Below are 22,986 nucleotides of genomic sequence, written 5' to 3' on the forward strand. Positions count from 1 at the left end.
TGCATTTTTTTACCCCTACGATATATGTTTTATGGCAGTATCTTAATAGTTTCATGACAAAGGGGTAGACAAACAGGGCATGTTTCCTGCTTGAAAATAGCAAGAAAATGATAACTGGTTGTTGGGAGATCTGCAATCTATTAACTAGGAACGAGAGCAAAAATTGCCCCATTGGGGTTGTTATTTCTATTCCTCTGTCCTCCATTCTGCTCTGGTTCGACTGGTCCCCAAAAATTAACCCATTTGGTTTGCCAAGACAGGAGAAAAAAATTAGTGTTCTGGCTTAAAAACTGCAGTGTTTCTAATGGAATTAATGCCATAGGCAGTCTCAGATGGTTTGTCATATTGGGCAAAGTTATAAGTGAGTAATCCAAAGAATTGTTTTACTCAATACAAACTCAAAAAATGATCTATTCCAATTTAGCTTGATGAACAATTCCCTTTCCTGAAAGACCACGATGAAAATTGTTGGCCTGCATAACAGCCGTTTACACATCCTTAAGAATTACTGCTCACATTGAATGCCTTCAGATAATACTCAAATTTAATTTTTATGGTGGCTGCTTTATATCCTCATACCTCTATATTCCAGTTTCTGTTAGACACAAGAGATGGTAGATTCTGGAATCTGTAGCCATAAAAAAACAATACTGGAGAATCTCAGGGAGTCAGGCAAGATCTGTGGAGGTGTCCACAGCTGCAGCTTGACCCACTGTGTACCTCCAGCACATTGAAACTTGCTTCAGGTTGTGTTAGCATGAAACTGGTGGGTTCCACCTCACATGTTATCCAGTTAAATGTTTAATTGCAGAGTAGAACAGTGTTTGTTTCTTTGGTACTGAGATTATGAGCTGATAATGGTGCAACAGAACACCGAGGTCCTCACCTAATGGAGGGAACAACAGTCTACCTCCTGAACAAATAGGTTAGGTACTGAACAAAACAGTGGAATATAGATCAAACTATGAGATGCTGGAGGGACTCAATAGGTCAACATTTGGGGTCTGGAGCCTTTATTGAGAGTAGACCATTTCTGTCTACGGATGATGCCTGTCCCACTGAGTCCTTCTTGCAGCTCATTGTTTGCTCAAGATTCCAGCATCTCACAGGGCTTTTTTAAGATGCTTAATGAATATGTCAGAATGTTCCTGTGGAGTGGCAAAGTTGCTAGAAGCTCCTTGGAAAATTTGACATGGGACTATAATTTGGGGGTGTAAAATTACCTTATTTCAAAAAAAAATTACTGGGCAGCCCAGGCAAGGCTTATCGCCACACTTTTCGAGGGTGGGGGGAAGGGGGTGGCTCCTGGGCACAAATTGGACTGCATGCGGTAGATGAAAAGATAGCAGGAGAGTTTATATACAAATGGGGACACTAATTTCAAAGAAAATGAATAAACCCACACTAAAGCATGTATTTCAGATCTGACAAAGAATAAATCATGTATTGGATGGAAAGTGGGGTTATTTCCTAAAACGCCTTTGATACAGAACAATTTAATACTGTTGATTGGGTAATAAAATCCTGGACACTTGGTGCCAGAAGTGGTTCAGGTGTATTGAGGATTGTTACAGGCAAAGGCAGCTCATGTCATTCAATCATTTGAGGAACAAATACAATTTGTCTATTACAGCATTCTTCTACTATCCACAAATAAGATTTCTTAAGAGAAAAATTGGGACCATCTATGACCCTATATAGATGTAGTAACATGGAGATTCTAATTCAACAAGGGAATATGTTTAAATTTATCTCTAAGATGTATTACATATTCCAAAGGGAGGGCCCGAAGCCAAGCTTACACAGGTCGAGGGAGAGATGAGAGTTGGACTTGTGCACAACAGTCAATAAAGAGTGGTGGCAAGACCGGTGTCTGGACTGTGTGATTCGAGTTATCAATGCCAGATATAGGACAGTGCAATACAACTTCTTGCACCAGTTATACCTCACACCACAAAAATTACACAAATCAAAGCCATAAATTTAAGAAATGTGCTTCAGGTATGGTGTGGAGGTTGGAACTTTTGTCCACTCCACCTGGCTATTACAAAGGTAAGATCTTTCTGGGAAGACCTGGGGGACATTCTAAAAAAAAATTACAAAATTGGATTTTCCACAGGATCCAGAGTTGTACCTTCTGGGAGATATTGGGGATGTGAGTTTTAGACTGACCAAACACCAAATTTTGTTTGTGAAGATCACCTTGGCGGTACCCAGAAAGTGTATTGCGGTTTGTGGAAGTCTGACTCCCAATTAAATATCACAGGATGGAATATGGAAATGCAGAGTTGCATTCGCTGGAGAAAATCACATACAATCTAAGGAGGAAATATGACACATTTGTTCAGATATGGTGACCTTACCTGAAATATATTGACAATCAGATTGATTAGACCCCCACACGCTCCCCACCCCCCCCCCCACCCCCCCCCCCCACCCACTGCCACATTTGATATAGAGGTACTGTAGCAATCAGTCCCAGCAGGAAAATGAATGTGATCAAGGAAGTGGGACATGGCACAGGCAACGTGGTTTTTTTCCAGTTTTTAAATTTCTTTTTAATTTAATATAAAATCTTTTTAACTTTCTATCTTTTGTTACTTAGCCTTTCTGATTATTTTTTTCCCCCTGTTTTTTTTTCTTAGGTTTCTATAGGGTCTTTGATCTCATTGGAATTTGTATTGATGTAATTTAATTGACTATTCTTTCAGTTGTATGAGGGTTGGGGGGGGGGGGATCAATACAGACTCTGTATGTTACATTAATGTTAAAAGATTATAATGTTTATTTGATGAGTCTATGATAATTAAAATAAAATATTAATAAGATTCCAGCACCCGTAGTGTTTGTGTTTCACGACAGTGGAACAAAGATGGGCAAATTAGCTTTAAATCTGCTACAGAAAACAAAATCAAGAGAAGAAAAGAAAGATTGACCTTTGAGAGAGGAATAAAACTAGGGAGAAAAAAGCAATGAACACATTTCGTGCTTACCACCACTTTGGAAATTCATTAGCTGCAGAAATGCTCAATTGTTAATCTCATGGAAACAGTATCTCACCCTTAGGCTCCCTGTGAGTTTTGTGAAGTTGCTGCATTTACTTCCTATGTATGTTGTATGACTTTCTGAGTTTCTCCAGCATTTTTGTGCACTACATTAGACCCCAGCACCTGTGGATTTTCTTGTTTACCTGCAGATGCTAGGGTCTAGTGTAGTGCACAAAAATGCTGGAGAAACTCAGAAGGTCATGCAACATCCATAGAAAGTAAAAGGCAGTTGATGTTTCAGGACTAATCCCTTTGTCAGTAATGATGGAAATCAGGTAGATGCCTGACTAAAAAGTTGGGAGTTGGGGGGTGTGGGGGCAGTTGGTGGTGGGGTAGAATTGGGGAAGGACTGGTTTGTTGTGAAATAAATAGTTAATGAATATGTAAATGCAGCAACTTCACAAAACTCAGAGGGAGCTTAAGGATAAGATACCATTTCCATGAGATTAATGATGGAACAGCACAAATTACCGAGTAACATGTTGCTATTTTATGTTTCTTGAGCACCTTTCTTCTCACACGTTGCTGGATAATTTCCACGTGATAATTGTGTTGCATGTGGCTAGTTTGTCAGCAGAGAGCTGACCTAAATGAATCCCCTCAATACCCCCTTGCTTTTGGTACCTCTGTGTGATAGTACAGATTCTATCACCAATGTGTATATGTACATATGTACAGTTGGTAGTCGCATATAACACGATCTTGGGAAGGCGATGATCCTCCATTCTGGAGACGTGACCTACCCAGTGCAGTTTGATCTTCAGCAGCATGAATTCGATGCTGTCGGCCTCTGCATTCTCGAGTACTTCGATACTCGATACATCGCCTTCACAAGATCGTGTTATATGGCAAGCTCTCCACTGGCCACCGAGACAGAGGTGCACCAAAGAAGAGGTACAAGGACTGCCTAAAGAAAGCTCTTGGTGCCTGCCACATTGACCTCCGCCAGTGGGCTGATATCGCCTCAAACCGTGCATCTTGGCGCCTCACAGTTCGGCGGGCAGCAACCTCCTTTGAAGAAGACCGCAGAGCCCACCTCACTGTCAAAAGACAAAGGAGGAAAAACCCAACACCCAACCCCAACCAACCAATTTTACCCTGCAACCGCTGCAACCGTGTCTGCCTGTCTCGCATCGGACTTGTCAGCCACAAATGAGCCTGCAGCTGACGTGGACTTTACCCCTCCATAAATCTTCGTCCGCGAAGCCAAGTCAAAGAAGACAGTTGGTAGTGTAGGATGACTGTGATTGGCTGAGAGTATAGCCACACCTACTGGCAGGTCTTAAAGGATTGCTCCTAGCCAGGCCAGGTCATTCTGGACTGGTCGACCTACTTGTGATATGCTCCAGTCTTTTAGTTAATAAAAGCCTTGGCTTGGATCAACAAGTCTTTGGTTCTTTCGACGCGCACTACACTCTGTCAGGGCTGAGGTGCACTAATTCCAAAGGTCATTCTTAAACCCCTGCAAAAGATAGTTTTTGACAATTCCAGAAGCTGATTTTGCTCAGATTCACAAACCTCAGGTTAAGAGCAGCTTTTAAATGTAATTCTCAATCAGAATTTAAAAAGGAAAGTAGAATGTTGGCAAATATCTCCAAAGGACTGTAATATGAAAGGCTCAAAGTTATGAGAGTGTTATATTAAGGTCAGGTACCTCTCTGTAGTCTAGATGAAGGGTTCTGGCCTGAAATGACCATTTTCTCCACTGATGCTGCTACACTCACTGAGTTCCTCCGGCAGGTTGTTTGTTGCTCTTGATTCCATTATCTGCAATGTCTGGTCTGTCTCCTTTAATTACTCCACTGTAAATCTCTTCAAGGCATCCAATTCTGAAGAAGTTTTTCTCCTCTCTTTGAGGGAGTTCTGTGAGTGCCTTTCCCACTGCTCTCGCTTTGTGGTTTCAATATATTGGCTATCTCTCCTCAGCATTCTCAATCTTGTTGAAGGGTTCCAATGGGAAATATCGACCATTCTTTTTCTACCACTGATTCGGCTCAATTCTCTGAATTCCACCAGCAGAGAGTTTTTGCTCTGGTTAGAGTCCATCTAGGATACTACTTTCAGGTCTGGAGACTGGACAAGAAGAAAGGACAACAAAACAGATTCAGCATAATGATGTCATGGCTAAATGCGTTAGGAGTAGAGCTTGATGGGCAAATCTTGTGTTCTCTTGTATATGGAATGAGGAGGGGTGGAGAGTTGAGGTGCAGAGGAGATTGCAATGGAGTGAGAGGTGGGAGGCACAATGGGGCTAGAGTTTGTACTGCCTCATAATTCTAAGGACCAATGTTGAATCTGAGCTCTGATGCTGCAGTTGTGGAATTTGTGTGCTTCTCCTGTGATTTGTGGATTTCTCCAGGTTGCAATTTTTTTTATCACATTCCAGAGGTTGTGGGATTAATTTGCCACTGTAAGCCAGCACATGATACCAGAATGAAGGGAAGGGTTGGTGGGTATGTGAGAAGGATAGGTTACAGGGACATAAATGAAGGAATGGGACATATGGGTGCATTCTGAGAAATGACACAGACCTGATGCCCAAACAACCTCGCCCTGTGTTATAAGGAAAAATGAAACAAATAAAAGGGCATCCTGTGGCTGGTGAGCATGGGGCATCTCTACTGCTCTTGTGGCTAACAGGTATTAACAATTATTTGCAGGAAATACACAAAAACTGTTGATCCTGGAAACTTGAGCAAACATTGAGATGTTGGAGGAACTCAACGGGTCAGTCAGCATCTGTGGGAGACAAAAGGTCAGTCAACATTTCTGGTCAGGTCCCTTTATCGAAACGAAGATATGAAGAGTTGATATCAAGTATATCAAAGGGAAAAGAAGCTAGGGAGGGGCTAAAGAGTTGATAGGATTATTGTCGGAACTTAGGAGAGGTGGAGATAAAGGTAGATGAAAGTGGGGGTTGGGAAGTTAGAGAGAGCATGAGTAGGAGGAGTACAACCATAGGCAAAGAAGAGATAGAGGCAGTGGAACCAGATAGTGGTCGATGTTACCTAAAATTTGAACAATTGATGTTCAAGCCATTGGGTTTAAAGCTGTTCAGGAGAAATATGATGTGCTGTCTCTCAGGTTTAGGTTTGGCCTCACCCTCGCAATGGGTGAGGCCTGAGGACAGTCGTGTGGGAATGTTGATTAAAATTGAAATGTTTGGTTACTGGGAGTTTGGAACCATTGACAGGGAACACATATATGACAGCTTTGCTGGACCTGGCCCTACCACCCTCCTTCACCTCATGGAGCTCTCCTCATATTGAGAAGCTGAAGACAATGCCACTATGTAGGGAGTACTGCAAAAAATGTGAGGCCTACAAGTCATGTTATTTGCTTTGATTTTTTAAAATTTATTGGAAAGTTTTTAATTTTAATTTAAAATAATTTAGACATATGGCATGGTAACAGGCCCATTTAGGCCCACGAGTCCTTATTGCCCATTTTATACCCCATTAACCTACACCTCCGGTACAATTTGAATAGTGGGAGAAAACCGGAGCCTCTGGAGAAAACCCATGCAGACATGGGGAGAACATACAAACACCTTACAGACACCATGGGATTTGAACCCCTGTCCGGACCCAATCGCTGGTGCTGTAAAGATGTTGCACTAACCGCGATGCCAACCGTGCCGCCCATGAAGCAAAATACGTAGTTCTGTGCTTGTCATTTATTTTGGATTGCTTTGATGGTTAACAATGAAGGCCAGGTTAGATGTTGAGTCTACAAGCAAAGTTGTGATTCCTTTCAATGGCAACCCTCCCCTGCCCTTCAGAGCATTAAAGCTCATTTCACAGAACTCCAAGTGCATTTCTACAATATGACAGAGGATTGTTAACAACACAATGGGTGTTTGGAATAAGAAATGTTATAATTCCTGAATATTGTAGCACTCAATTAATCTTGAAATAGGTGTTTGATTAATATCTTTGGGTTCTTTGGGTAATGAGGCAATTAATCAGTACACTCCTCTACTAACAAATTGAAATTACTGCCTGTAATGGAGTTCTTGTGCACCTGTGCAATCACAGTGAGCATTTCCTCCCAGTATCATCCTTGTTCCCTCTTCTGTGACCACATTCTGTCCTTAGCCACACCAGCAGATGATTTAGGATCAGCTTCTTTGTGGATGCCGATAATGCCCAGTGCTCTGGGCACTTATCATCACCTCTGTGTGTGCCTGAGGTGTTAGCTTAGAGGGAGCTGAAACTCCACCCCTGCATTGGGAAGACTGAAGCCATCATGTTGAATCTAATTTAATAAATAAATCTCTGGACTTTCTAATGTGCATGATGCCCGTGATATCTACCCTTTCGTGCTACAATATGTAGCGAAGGTGGGTGATGAGGTCAATGGGCTTGAAATGTCCTTTTGTATAGGTGACAGAGATGTAGGGATAATCATAATAAAAGCATTGTTATACTCATTGTACAATGTACATGTGCACTGAAATTCTTGCTGCAGCTGAAGGAACTTTGTTAAAAAAACCTGCAAAACAACTATAAAAACCAATTACAATAGCATTCTCAATTTAATTTAAAATAGTCAATAAATACAAAAAATATAGATAATAAATATTCACAGTTACTCTAATGCAAAAAATTGACTAAACAATAGTCCGACATTCTTTTTGTGGATGCTGTAACCTCAGTGACTCTTCATGTTCAAGATTCTCTTCTTCCATCTTCACTTCTTCCATTCTAGCTTCTCCATATGAATGAGCGCTGCTTTTATGCGATTACACCAATGAGTCCATTGCTGTTGTTCCCACATTCTGGAAATGTTCTTTAGGAATGTTTGAAGAGAGTTCTTGAATCTATTTTTCTGCAGTGTAAGGACATATGGGCTGTTTTGCTCATCTGCTGACATTTGTCCAGAGTTGTTCCTATGAGCTTTCCCTCCTTTTCAACTGCTTGGGGGAGGATACCATCCCAGGGTAATGGAGCCTAAACCTTATAGTGAGAGGGGAAAGATTTAAAATGGACCTGAGGGGCACCTTTCTCAGACATAGGGTGGTGGGTATGTGGACTGAACTGCCAGAAGAAATGATAGAGGAAGGAACAAAGCAATGTTTAAGACATTTGGACAAGTACATGGATAGGAATGGGTTAGAGGGATATGAGTCAAATGTAGGAAAATCGGACATGCTCAGTTGGGCAACTTGGTTGGCACAAATGAGTTGGGCTAAAGGCTCTATTACTCTATAATGAATAGATTAAAATGTTATTGATGTTTACAGTTATTTCATTATCTACTCCCAGCTAAGGAAATATTATGCAAAACAAGATACCATTTCAAAATAAAACTCTTTGGGAGACAAACAGAACTTCTTGATGTTCCACTACAGAGATGTGTGATTTTATAGAATGAGTGAATATATAACACTGAAGATCATTCAATTCAACATGCCTTCTGTGGACTCCTTAAAACAGCTTGCTACATAAGGATGAACTGGAAATGATGAAGTGATTCTCCTTATAGTTATGATCATTGAGAGAAGATGTGGTAGAGGTGTTCAAGAGCATGACTGTTTTGGGCAGAGTAGAGAGAAGGAAGCAGTTCATATTTGTGGGCAGTCATATTTGAGGCTAGTTAAGAAGAATGTAAAGAAAACATTTTTTTATTGAGAGTGTAGGCTATATCTGGTATATGTATGACCAGGTATAGCCATGACCTGGTGACTTGGCTAATCTGGTATGGGCATGAGCTGGTGTAGGTGTAACCGGGTGCAGGCATAATCCTCTGCAGGGAAGACCCGAAATATCTATAATCTGGTGTTGACACAATCTGTTGTAGGCATGTCCTGGTGTAGACATGATTTGGTGTATGTGTGATCTGATGTAGGCATGATCTGGTGCAGGCATGACTTAATGTTGGCATAACCTAGTGCAGGCGTGACCTGGTGCAGGTATAACTTGGAATAGCCATGACCTGGTGTAGGTGTTAACTGGTGCAGGCATGACCTGGAATAGCCGTGACTTAGTATAGGTGTGACCTGCTGTAGGAACCACAGATGAGATGGCTTGAGTGGCCCTACTATGTGCTGCAATAGTTCTGTTTCTAGAGCATTTGGGCTCTTTTAACCTGTCCTTCTTCTGCAGTCATGCAAGTTTTTCCTTTTCAAATGTTTAATCAAATGCCAAATGATCTCAATGAACCAAAGACACTGCCATATTTTGACTTTTCGTGTACTATTTTTATTATTTCTGTGAGGTGGTTTTTATAAATGCTTGTGCTATGACGCTGCCGCAAAACAACAAATTTCGTGACTTGTTCATGACAATAAATTCTTATTCTGATTTTGATAATTGCCTCCTTCAGTCCTCTCACGCAGTATGTTCTAAATCTTAGGTACCACAGTCATAAGGGAAAAGCAAAGAGTTCAGTTGAAAGGCTCAGGCCCGAAATGTTGATTGCCTTTTACTTCCTATGGATGCTACGTGACCTGCTGAGTTTCTCCAGCAATTTTGTATACTGCAGCAACAAGCACACTTTGGACACAATATTTTAAATTGTTTCTCTGTGTAATGACACGGGCATCAGTGCATTTTGTTTAAGATGCATTTGATCCACTATCAGTACTCAACGTTGAATGGCTACAGCATTCACTCAGAGAGAGGATTATTTTCACTCAGAGAATGGTGAGTATTTCGAACGAGCTGCTGGAGGAATCCATTAGAAGTGACTACGATTACAATGTTTGAAAGACATTTGAACAGATTGATGGAAGGATTTTGGAAGGATAGGGACCAAATGCAGGCAAATGGAATCAGCCTAGAATGCCAACTTGGCCAGTATGGAAAGTTGGGCTGAAGGGCCTGTTTTATGCTGCATGACTAGACTATTTCCGTTAAGAGGAGGAAAGTTTAAAACAAGAGGACATGAGTTAAGAATTAAGGGGCAGAGGTTTAGAGGTAACATGAGGGGGAACTTCTTTACTCAGAGAGTGGTAGCTGTGTGGAATGATCTTCCGGGAGAAATAGTGGCGGCGGAGTCAATTGTATTATTTAAGAAAAGGTTGGACAGGTATATGGATGAGAAGAAGATGGAGGGTTATGGGCATTGTGCAGGGAGGTGGGATTAGAAAGGGGTGTTTGGTTCGGTGCGGACTAGAAGGGCCTAATGGCCTGTTTCCGTGCTGTAATTGTTATATGTTATGTTATATGTTATATGATTCTAATGATACCATAGAAGGAAGAAATTGGGCTCTCTGGTTCATTTTTCTCTGTGGAAGAGGAATCCAGCCAGACCCACTCCCTTGCCCTCTTCTCCACAACCCTGCACATTCTTTCCTTTCAGATACTTATCCAGCTCCTGATGGAATGCTACAATTAAATCTGTCTCCACCACTCTCCCTGCCAGACCCTCAAGAGCTCAACACTGCAGCAGCATAAGTAGAAGGCAGTCATTAATAGATCCAGTGGGGAAACCCAAAGAAATTTCATCATCGTAGAGTGTTAAGAAGGTGGAACCCACTCCCACAGGGAAGAGTGAAGTGGGTTTTAGAGAAACAGTTAAGGAAAGACTCAGTAACATAACAGGCAAAGGACAATGTACAGGATACACAATAGAGAAGGTAGGGAGTAGTGTGGAGCATCAGCTTTGAAAAAGAGCTGAAAGTTTTGCTTCAGGACTTCAGTTCAATATGATTATGAAAATTAGTTTATCACATGGATTGTACAATGTCTGTCTATACTATCGCCTGTTTCTATTGCTGTTATTGGTGTACCAGTGTAGGTGCAGCAAGTAATTTCTGTGGATCTGTACATTATACATGTATATGTGAATGCTGTATATCATATCTGTAGCTTCCCTCCATATTTTACAATGTAGGATTGTGGTTGAAGTGAATCATTTGCCCTGCAGAGGTCAGTGCTGATAATTGAACAGGCCGTTCACAGAATTTATTAGATACAGAGACAGCTGCCTAATTAATTCTCACTGTATGCATCTAGATCTCTAGACACATACACACATATATAAGGATGCCCTACAAATGCTTTTGCATTGATAAGAGTGTTGGAGTGTCTCAGCTTGAGAGCTGGCATTGAACAAACGGATGAGCTTGCTTTCCCTCTGAGTGGCCCTCAGTGCATGCCCTGGAATCACAATGTCAAGGAGCTGGATCCTTGCCTAGGTGTAACCACTGTTATCCTTTTAACGTAAAAGTTAGACAGATGGTTCAGACCACAGGAAAGGCAACAAAAATATATCTTGGCTGATTTTTTACACTTATTGGGGAATTAGCCGATTCCCAGATAGTTAACAAGACGGATGTGGTCCATCCTGCAGGACAAAGCCAGAAATTAAAATGCACATCAGTTAATTTTATTTCTTGATTTATCTATAAATGAAGATTATTTGTACAAGCAAAAGCATCTGATTTTGGTCATATTATAAAAAGGATTTGTGAAGGCACTCAAATTACAGATCATGGCTTGATATGTTGGAGGTTAGATTTGGATTAGCCGTTAAATATCATACATTTGTATTATGTATCATACTTGAGCATAATAATATAGATTGAAAGACAAACTGCTGGAGAAACTCAGTGGTTCATACAGTATCTGTGGAGTCAAAGAGACAGTCCACATTTTTGGTTGAGATCTCACAGCCCAAAAGGACAACTGTCCATTTCCCTCAAAAGAAGCTACCTGACCCTCTAAAAAAGGTATTTTTTTAAAAGTTTTTTTTTGAGATCAGAATATCACAACACAGTATAGGCCCTTCCTCTCCTCTTGCATGAATCACAAGTTTTTTAACCAGGCCATCTTCCAGCTGGGCTTGCCAGCTTGTCCTGTTCCAGTACCAGCTACTTCTGCTGTCTGAAACACTGTCAAGTGATCTCTCTCTCTCTCTCTCTCTCTCTCGCTCTCTCTCTGTCTCTCTCGCTCTCTCTCTCTCTCTCTCTCTCTCTCTTTCTCTCTCTCTCTCTCTCTCTCAGAGAGGAAGCATGTTTGACTCTCTGCTTACAAAACCACATGACCCTCTTACAACAGCAAGCTCTCCTTCCAGACAGCAGCAGCTCCAGCATTCTCTTTCATCTGTTGCATTTGGTAAACAACAATCCATTAGTGAAGTTTCTTGAGCACTCTTCAAAGCTCTTGCAAAAGCTGTGAGAAACCAGCCTAGATATCCAGCATTTCAAATAAGATCTGTTTTAAAGTGTTTGTATGTGACCTACTCTAACAAACCTTTCACAATTTATCTCCCAAAAACATTACTATATACTCTCTCACACTTGGCATTACCCATCAGTTGACCCACCTGTCCCTTAACACCACCCATTCATCTGTCTGGCCACTCCTTCAGAAGAATGGGTACAATGGAATACCAGACTGTGAACTGCCAGTGAACAGAGTTTTTTGCTGTATTGATTGCTGCACACCATCCCTGCTGATTTAACAAGTGTGCACCTTTAGATTATATATGCTGCATATAAATATATATTTTTATTTAGTAAAGCACTTTAAGAAATCTAAACATCACCTCATTTATTGGACAGTGCGACTCCAAAGATCTCAGGTTGAATCGGAGACACAGCTTTATGTATTCCACGCTAGGTTGGTACTGTGGTTGTAGGGATCAGTGATCAAAGAGGCTTGTAGAGTGAAAGAACATTTCAGCTCTCGGACCTCTGAGAGATGATGGATCACTGAGTGTGGGCTAAGGCACACAATCTCAGTCCTCTACCTTAGCCAGGCTGACCACTCTGTTGATACTCAAGGTGAGAAGCCTGTGCTTCCAAGTCCAAAGAATGCCCCCTCCAGTAAATGGCACCAAACTTCTAGCAACCCTGCATCAGCCACTGAAGTAGCACTGGCACAGACAAAACCACTAAGGTGATTGGCCGGCATTTCAGTGCAATTTGATAAGCCTTGAATTTTAAGTTCTGTTTTGAATATTATGTGGTTGTGGAGTTCTCGTTTTTGGCATTCTGGTTGAGGGAAACTGCAGAGAAATGTGGGATTTTTGGTGAACACAAGTGTGGTGAAGACAGAACTGTTCTCAAAACGTTTGGCCAGAACCCAGCAGTTTGGGTTACTTCCTTCGCTATTCCCTAGTCATCACATTGGAATCAAAATTGTCACCATAATATTCTTCAGGAGAGAAAATCTAATATCCTCTTCCAATTCTACCTCTGTCACTCCAGACTCACAAATGTGGTTGACTGGTTAACAGTGCAGGAGCAATAGAAAAGTATAATAAATGCTGGCATCACCAATAATGACCAATTCCTTAAGCAGATCACACCCATGCCACATCAATTATGCTGAAGTGGAAAGAGTAAATAGTGGCAAATTCTTGGGAATAAACATTTCCAATGACCTACCCTGGGACAGGCCAGGGAAGAACCAACTCCTCTACCTCCTCAGAAGGAAGTTTGGCATGTCCCCCTTTCCCAACAACTTCTACAGATGCACCATCAAAATCAGACTTTCTGGATACAGGAGGTGATCTGCTCAAGATCAGAAGAGGCTACAGAAGGTGATGAATACAGCTCAGAACATCACACAAACTTCCCTCCCCTTTGTGGAGTCCATCAACAACTCCTGCTGAAAGGCAGCCCACGTACTGCCCCTTTTCTCCCTCCTCCCATTAGAGAGGAGATTAAAAAGTATGAAAGCACCCATTAACAGGCTTAAAGACAGCTTCTACCCCACAGGCCTCAGGCTCCTGAGTGAACCCTAGAACAATGCTCTCATGATGCCCTTACTTTGATCTTTCTTTATACAGCTGAATGAATGTTATAGAGATAACCTGTTTGGCTGCTCATGGAAGAATCATTCTCACTGTACTAGATATTATATGACAAATAAACTTAAAAATATATAACTATAAATAAATTGAGAACTTAAGACAGCAGTGCATCTCATTATCAGCCTCTATAGCCAATGCTATAGAGGCTGATTTCTCTATATTCTTAGGGGCACGAGTCCAACAGAATCATTACTTAGGAGTCAGAATCAAGAGTCTTTGCCCCTTTCATACTGCCAGTTGAACGTGGGTTGAACCTGGAAATTTATTGGGAATTTAGCAGTTCACCTGCCAGTGTGAACACTCTAAACCCAGTGGGATGGTGGGGGGGGGGGGGGTGGGGGGGGGGCGGGGTGGCTGGGGGTAAAAATCAACCCGGAACTGATAAAACCAGGAGATTGTATCAGAACAGAACTGTTTCGACTCTGCTGCAATGTGAACGGGCCACCTGCAATGATAAGTACCATTAGTGATGTCATTGCATGAGTGCATGCGTCAGTCTGGTCAGGTTGTTTGGAGGGAAGGTCATGTTTCAGTGTAGTTGAGATTAGTGTTCTGTTTTTGAAGGTTTTTAGTGTAGGTATTAGTTTTAGTGTGTAGTATTAATGTTAGTGTAGTTTTAGTATTAGTCTTGTGATAATGGTGACCAACTGGGGGGGACCAGGAGGTGTGGGAGCTCCTCTTGATAAAGCTTGAGGAGGGAATCTCCTAGATTTGACATTAATTTTGCCAGATTCTGAGGGAGCTGGTCTGTGGGTTTGTCCTCAGTTTGAACAGTTTGAAGCCCACTGCAGTAGATTTTCCCAAGCTATTTTATAAATTGTGTGTATATGTTTTATTAAATTGTGTGCATTTTTTACCACGGTCTTCCATAAATTGTGTGCATATGTGATTTATTCCCACTCCGATTTCACTGCCCTGTGCGTACGTAACATGTCACTCAGGACATCACCACTAGAGGTTGGGCCCCCTTAGCTCTGTGATACTCAGTATTTAATGTTAAAGGACCTGGGATTTCATGATTCAGTGTGAAAGCCCCCCCCCCCCCCCCCCACCCAGTTTTCAACACAGGTCATTCACACACCTATTTAGCACGTTGGCAGTGTGAAAGGGACTTTAGTTGACCTTTCTCCTTTGCCTGGTAACATCATAGTACAGATGAGACCCATCTGATCTGGACAGCCTAAAATTCCATCAGTAGGTGCACCTGTTAGCTGGACCACTAGAGGGTCCTTTACTCTAATCATGAGCTGTTGCTTCTTGATGAGGAAGTAATACATCAAAAGGGTTTAGAAATTCAAATCAAATTCTGATTAACAGAAAGATTCTTAGTTTTCTTTATCTTGTACAACCACATTTTGTTGTTTTCAGCCTATTTATAGAATGTTCCCCTTATGCATTCTTCATTAGTATCACAACCCAGGACTTGGATTCACACCTCCATTTTCCGCACAGCAAGCTTTACTTGTAACCATCTGGAAAGGTGCTGAACAGGGATTCGACACTCTGCCTCTGTGGGAAGGAGGAGATATTTGTAGGAAGAGTCTGACTGTGTTACACGTGTGTACTTCCCATCAGAGATACACAACGCTGGCAGCTATTTACCTCTTCAGTGTTGGTTTCATAGTATGAGAAGAATAAATAATGGGGCAGATGGATATCAAGCACAAGAACATCACCACTGTAATGGCTCGTTTACTTTGCAACACAAACCAGTCCTGAAAATGTCAATGCTTTTCATGGTGTTGGGTATTGCAAGGTTTTGATTTGTTGTATAACTAACTATATCCATTTGAGGAGAATGGGATTAATAAGGTTCAATAAATAAAATTCAACTAAACACAAATGAATTGACATGGAGCCAGGAGATTGAAAGCCACACAAATAAAAACAAATTAATTGCTGTTAAATTGCAAGTAATCAATTCAGTTGCGTTCAGCAAAGTGGTCACCTGAGCTTTGTTGTAAACTTGAGCTTCCTGTAGCCAATTATTTCAACTCCCCCCCAGCCATTTCCACAGTGATGTGTCTGTCCTCGTCCTCATCCATTGCCAGGGTGAAGCCAAAGGTTAACTTGAGGAACAACACATAAGGGCAGCACGGTTTGCATAGTGGTACTACAGCGCCACAGTGGTGCTGTTACAGCGCCAGCAATCATGACCGGGGATTGAATTCCGTGCTGTTTGTAAGGAGTTTTTACGTTCTTCTTGTGTCTGCATGGGTTTTCCCTGGGGGCTTTGGTTTCCTCCCACCCTTCAAAACGTACCTAGGATTGTATGTTAATTGGGTGTTATTGGGTGAAAGGGCCTGTTACCGAACTGTGTCTAAATTTAAAAAAAAATTAATTAAAAAAATAAAAATTTAAATTTAAATTCCTCCTGGACAGCATGATGGCCTGCCCAATGGCATGAACATCAATTTTTCTAATTTTTAGTAACCCCACCCCATCTAGTCCCTCTAATTCCATTTCTTCTTTATTGATCTATGGTTTTTTCACTCTCTTTCCTCACCCCCTCCCTTCTGTCCTAGTCGTCTCTCCCTGTAACTGCCACTTCATCTATTACACTATCTACCCTATACTTGGGCTCCTCCCTCAAGGATCCTGTCTAGCCTGCTGGGTTCCTCCACCAGTTCATTATTTGCTCCTGAGTCTTTTAATCTTTGGCTGCTTTTCCAAGGCAGTGGGAGGTTGAGATGGAGTTGATGGGGAGGGCACATATGATGTGTTCACAACCTTCTGCAGTTTCCTGTGGCCTTGGGAGGAATAGTTCCCATACCACGCAGAGATACACTCTGAGTAAATCCTTTAAAGTGCATCAGTAGAATTTATTCAGGGACACAGGTTAAAGATTCACTTTGCAACATGCTTTCTTACAGACAACTACAGCTCATCGTTAGAACCAGACAATATTCTTTGTTCCTGTGATGAAGGTTTCAAATGAAGGGTCCATCATGAATGGTGACATTAGTATAAAGAACAATGGGTTTCGAATTTAGTATCCATTCTTGCCAACATGTTGTATCAGGTAGAAAATGTAATAGCTCAGATTAGGTCTGATCTCAATTCTACTCTCACAGAGTTTACAGTTAATTAGTAGTACGAATGCAATGAAAATGCATAAGTATCCTATATCTTAAGGCAGTGCCACACTTGGCCCTTTGTTCTGTATCACCACCAACACCATTCCCACACCACTGCCCAATCTCTGTCCCTTCCACTATTTAAACTCCAGAAGGGGAAGGAGTTGACATGTGACTCATGGGATGGAGGTGGATCTGAGTTTCTGAGTGCTAGCTGAAAGTACCTTGCAACTTCTTCCCTGACCACTGTGGTTCCCTTCCTGTATCTCCACTTCTCAGCCTCAAGGGCTGTCCTTGAAACCAAGCTCTTTATAAAAATATAAATCATGAGGGCATGGATAAATTGAATGTTGGCACCCATTTTTTTCTCCAGGGTCATTGATTCTACAACTAGAGGACATAGCTTTAAGGTGAGGGGGAGAGATTTGAAGCACCTGAAAGGCATCTTTTTCACTCAGAGTGTGGTCCATAACTGGAACAAGCTGCTAGAGGAAACTATAGAAATGGGTACAATGACAATGTTCAGAAGACACTTGGACAGATAGATAGAAAGGAAAAGTTTGGAAGGATATGGACCTAATGCAGTCAAATAGGACTAGTACAGAACATCTACTTGGTTGGCAAGAATGTGTTCGACTGAAGGAATGTTCCTTTCTCTATGACTCTTCTCAAGTTTTGTCAGTTGACATAAAACTCCTTCCATGCCTATGTATTGCTCAATATCCAGCATAATTGATTGGTAGACAACTTGGTCAGCATGAGTAAGTTGGGCCAAAGGCTATATAACTATTATTCTATTACCAATCTTTCCATTGTCACAGATCTGGCCACACCTTAAAGGGGGTCTGACTGTAAAATGCTTTAACAATTTTAGGCTAGACACAGTCTATTAATGACTGGCAAATATTTTGTCAAAATAATATGTGCAAATTAATGCTTTCTTAAATTTTTTAAGTTTTGCTTATTCCATATAAATATCTTGCCTTTAGTCTGATGATGCATTTTCTTATTTGATAAACACTAGTAAGGCTAACTGAATTAAGCTATGCTGATTTTATTTAAATCAATGAATGCTGTTTCAACATAAATGGGTCATATTCGTTAATTGGGCAGATTGATAGAGAATACTTTCGAGGCAAGAATGGTGCTGCTGACAAGCCGAGAAATCACCATATAAATCCTAATTGCACTTGATCAGAATTAAGTGGCTTACCGAGCTACTTCAGTAGGCAATTAAGTGAACTCCATTATTTGGGTTTGGACTTATGTAGAGATTAGACCTGGTTCAGATTTGCAAATTTCCCTCTCAAAAGGATATCAGAAGAATCTTTAACAACAATCCATTCACTTCAAGGTTAGTTATATGAATTTTTAATTCCAGATTTATTTATTTGACAGAATTTAATATAAACGTTCAGCTTTTAGTCTGGAGATGCATTTTCTTATTTGATAATACTGTTCCACTCTTGCTCTGATCACCTTTACACTTGGGTTTCTAGTTAATGCAGGTAATATAAGCACGATGTATGTTATGAGAACTATAAAGAGGGCTGTAGGTGGTGTAGTCTACCATTAACTCCAAAGTTTCAATCTACTGCTGAAACAGGCTTTGTGTAGAGTTCTATATGATTGTGATTGTACAATGGCCTTGTTCCTGGACATTAGTTCAGCTAATTTAATAAATCCATTCATCCCACCTCAGTCATACTCTCTTCTCCCTTGCATTGGGCAGAAAATACATGAACTTGAAAATACCATTCTCCACATTCAAGGACTATTTCTGTTTGCTATTATCAGACTCTTAAAGGGACCTCTCATTCAGAAAATGAGTCAGCATTCAGGAGGGAGATTGAAAACTTGGCTGGATGGTGTACTAACAACAATCTCTTCCTCAATTTCATCAAAAGCAAGGAGCTGATTGTAGACTTTAGGAAGGGAAACCCAGAGGCGCAAGATCCAGTGATCATTAGGGGGGGGGGTGGAAATCAGTGGTGGCGTGGGTGAGCAAATTTAAATTCCTGGGTATCACCATCTTGGAGGATCTTTCCTGGACTAAACATACTAATGTCATTGTGAAGAAAGCATGTGAACACCTCCACTTGGGAGTTTGCAGAGAGGTTTAGTATAGCATCAGGAACCTTGGCAAACTCCTACAGATGTGTAGATGAAAGTGTGCTGACCAGCTGTATCATGGATGGGTGGAAAGCACTGCAAAAGATGGTGGGGACAGCCTAGAACATCACAGACAAAATTGGCATAGAATGTTGCCATTGGAGAACAGCAGTAATCATCAAGAATTCACACCACTCAGCTACTATCAGCAAAAAGGTATAGGTGCCACAAGATGTAGCACCAGGTTCAGGAACAGTTGCCATTCCTCCACAACAAACTAAATCAGAGATTATTTTAAGGACTATTACATTGTACATTATTTATTACTGAATTTTTTTTGCAATGTAGAGACAGTTTGTTTACATCTGTCTTGTATACATTTCTTTCTTTGGTATATGTATCTTTCTTCTTGTATTCAGTTTGTAGTTATTGATGAGTAGAATTCTGCCTGACTTTTAAGAAAAAGAATCTCAGGGTTGTATGTGATGTCAGAGTACGTACATGACAATAAATTTGATCTTTGAAAATAGGTTCTCTTGTATTTTAATGCACTTTCACCCATCAGTACAGCTTGCACTTTGTCTTTACAACACTATGCCTTGTGTTCTTTGACCTACTGTACTTTACACCCTGCACTTTTGTTTTATTATTGTACTAGCTTCTCTGGATAGCAAAGAAAACAAAGCTTTTCACTATGTATCAATATAAATGATAATAAACAATTGATTTCACTTCAATTCTGATTCACTCAAGTCCTTTAGGATGAAAATCTATTATCTTTACCAATAACGTGTCTCTCAGATTGTGGCATGTGGTTGATTTCCAATGGTCTTCTGAAATGACTCACACAGGATTAAATCATTACAGGTGGTTCACTTAATGAACCTTCTCAGGATATTTATCAGTGGAAATAATTGCCATCCTTCCCTTAATAAGCACATCATATAAACAAAGAACAAAATGTAATTCTTAAGAAAATCGTGCCCCTTTAAACTAACTGCGCTGCTTTATATTTAAAGCTAACCCCCCCCCCACCCCACACATCATTCTGCCCTTTAATGACTATATCCCTTTAATGATTTTTTGATGCCCAGAAATTGCTATTCTCATAGCTGAATGTTCACCAGACCCCAGGGTGGAAAATTCTAAGGTTTCACCATTTCTGAATGAAGAATTTGCTCCTCATCTCAGTCCTCAATGGTTGATGCTCTTGTAAGCAAGTGAAGTATGTTTGTTGCATCTCTGGCAGAGCATGGAGCTAAGGTTTCGGAACTGTAGCTCATTGCACTCAGTTAACTATCCCAGAAAACCCAGGAGGTTGGAGTCTGGATCTGAGATTTGCATACTGCTGAGCTCTTATAGATTATGCAGTGAAGAAGCCTAGGCACAACATAATTGGCACTTGTTAGGAACTGTTCAATACCTGCACATAACCCAGTGACAAATGACAGCAGGTGTCACATATGAAAGCAAGAATCCCACCATGAAAAATCCACACAGGTAAAGCTAATACACAAATATATTTTTGAAGTCTGCCATTCTAAAACTGAACAGAATATCAAATAATTTGTCCAGAATAACATGAAGCACTACTGGCTTTTGTTAAAAGATGAAATAGGTAAAACAACCCCCAAATGGTGGGGGTGGGGTGGTGTCGGGGAAACAAGCTGCTGGAGGAACTCAGGCAGCATACATGGAGGAAAAAGGGATAGTCAATGTTTTGTGTTGAGACCCTGCATCAGTACTGCAAGTATAGAGAGGTAATAGCCAGTATACAGAGCTGAGGAGGAAGGGTGAGACAGAGGGCTGCAAAAGGTGAAATCTGGTAATAAAGGAAGGTGATGAGGAGAAGCAGCTGAGGGAGGGATGGTAGGAAGATGAGAACAGGAGGGGAAAGGAAACCCAGTGGGGGGAATGTGTGGGTAATGAGCAGATTGAACCTGGTGGAATAGGGGAAAGAAACTGAATAATAAGTGGTTGGTGGGGGGGGGAGGGGTAAAGAAAGAAGGGTGTGTGTGAGAGAGGACTTGGATGGAACAGAAGGAGAGAGAAGAACAGAAGAAGGAATTGCCTGACATTGGATAATTCAATATCATGCAATCTTTGGTTCTGGAATCTAATAAACCTGATCTCACCAAATTCAGCATTTACCACTCATCCTTATCTCCCCTTGAACTGAATGGCTTTTCTAACATTTCAGAAGGTCAACCTCATTTCTTCCATGATGCACTGGTAGAGAGAGGTTTTCCTGTTCGACCATCTAATTTATTCTTCCCCCATTGGAACACCTGCTCTTTTTTGAGCAGTACTATGAGACCCTTTATACCTCACCAGGCTGATGTTACCTCAGTTTGACAACCAATGTCTCTAACAGTGAAGTGCTCCCTAAGTAATGCTTCAAAAATCAATTTCTACATCAACTCATGGAACCTCCAGATAATCTGCAGCACAATTCCCAGGCAATGAAGTGAGGAATTTAACATTATTTTGTATTTTCTATACTCTTAAGATAATAGAGACCATTCACTAAGCCAATCTAACTCCAATACTAGTCCCATTTTCCTATATGTTTCTCTTTAACTTATTGGATTAATGGAAGCAGGCTTTTTCCACTGTGACTGGATGAGACAAGAACAAGAGGGCATGGGTCAAGGGTGAAAGGTGAAATGTTTAAAAGGGAACATTGGGATGAACTTCTTCATGTGGAGTGTGGTGAGAGTGTGGAATGAGATGCCAGCTGAAGTGGCGAATTTGGGCTCAATTTTGACATTTAAGAAAAATTTGGATAGGTGGATGGTTGGGAGGGGTATGGAGGGCTATGGTCTGGGTGCAGGCTAATGGAACTAGGCAGAATAATAGTTCTGCACAGATTAGATGGGCCAAAGCACCTGGTTCCGTACTGTCATGTTCTGTGGTTCTATCTCACCAGCACTGAAACAGGCTCTTCAGTCCAACTCATCCATGCCAACCAAGTTGGCCATTTTGAGCTCATCCTATTTCCCATCTATGTGCACAGAAACCCATCTAAAGTCAGACATTTTGTTTGGCTGTGGTCTTCTGATGAATGTTGCTGGTTAAAATGGTAGTTTTAAAGTGAGTCTTTGTCATTGCAATCCTCTGAGATGTTAAGAAAGTTACTGAGACAGCACTCAGAATATCTAGTGCAGTTGTGGTTGACATATTAAAGCACTGGTGAGGAAAAATAGGAGATATAGGTCAGGCTTAGGTAGCTGGAATCATGTGAATCCCTTGATATGTATAAGGGATGTAGAAGAAATCAGGAGGGCAAGAAGAGGCTAGATAATCTGAGACTTTTCTTCCTGTAGTTTAGGAAAATAATCTTAGAGGTATATAAAACCATGAATGGCACAAATAAGATGAATGGTCAAAGTCTTTATCCCAGGATAGGGTACTCTGTAAGTGGAGGGAATAGATTTTAGGTGAAAGGGGAAGATTTAAAAAGGACCTGAGGGACAAGTTTTTCACACTGGGTATGGATGTATAGAAAGAGCTGCCAGAGAAGTGGTGGACAATGACAGCAGTTAATGGAAATATGGATAGGAACATTTTGAGGGAAATATGCAAGCAAATTTGACCAGCTCATGAGGGCCACTTTGCTGAGTTGGGCTGAAAAACCTGTTTCTGTGCTGTATGACTCTAAGTTGGGTGGACTTTGGGCAACCAGATAGTTGTACACAAAAAACGTGTCTGGTTTTGGTGACTTTTTGACTGATTAATACATCATTTAGTTAAAAAGAAACTGACTAACCTACCTAAGATTTAATTTTGTGTTGTCTCTCTCAGAGTCATGCTTGCCAGCTGTCTGAACTGTTTGTGATTGGTACAATGGAATGACAAATAAATTGTGTTTAATGGAAGAACACCACAAGCAGAATTAATGGGAAAAAAAAATTAGGATAACATTGTGCTGTGCAGGGAAAGCTGTGAAATTTAACATGAGTTTTGTTAAATAATGAAGGGAT

General features: G+C 41.0%; 1 protein-coding gene across 17 annotated transcripts in view; it reads left to right on the forward strand.

Annotated features, from left to right (window-relative positions):
• stpg2 (sperm-tail PG-rich repeat containing 2) overlaps positions 1-22,986 on the forward strand; it is a 715,538-nt gene that overhangs the window by 306,016 nt on the left and 386,536 nt on the right. The window contains exon 12 of one of the 17 annotated variants that reach the window (XM_069925670.1): positions 15,222-15,853. The exons of the other annotated variants lie outside the window; for them this stretch is intronic. Coding sequence (XP_069781771.1) covers positions 15,222-15,443 — 222 coding nt within the window. The 3' untranslated portion in view covers positions 15,444-15,853. Of the gene's footprint in view, positions 1-15,221; positions 15,854-22,986 lie in introns of those variants that run through there. 17 annotated transcript variants of the gene reach the window in all.

The sequence above is a fragment of the Narcine bancroftii genome, chromosome 3, assembly GCF_036971445.1.
Source record: "Narcine bancroftii isolate sNarBan1 chromosome 3, sNarBan1.hap1, whole genome shotgun sequence".
NCBI lineage: Eukaryota > Metazoa > Chordata > Chondrichthyes > Torpediniformes > Narcinidae > Narcine > Narcine bancroftii.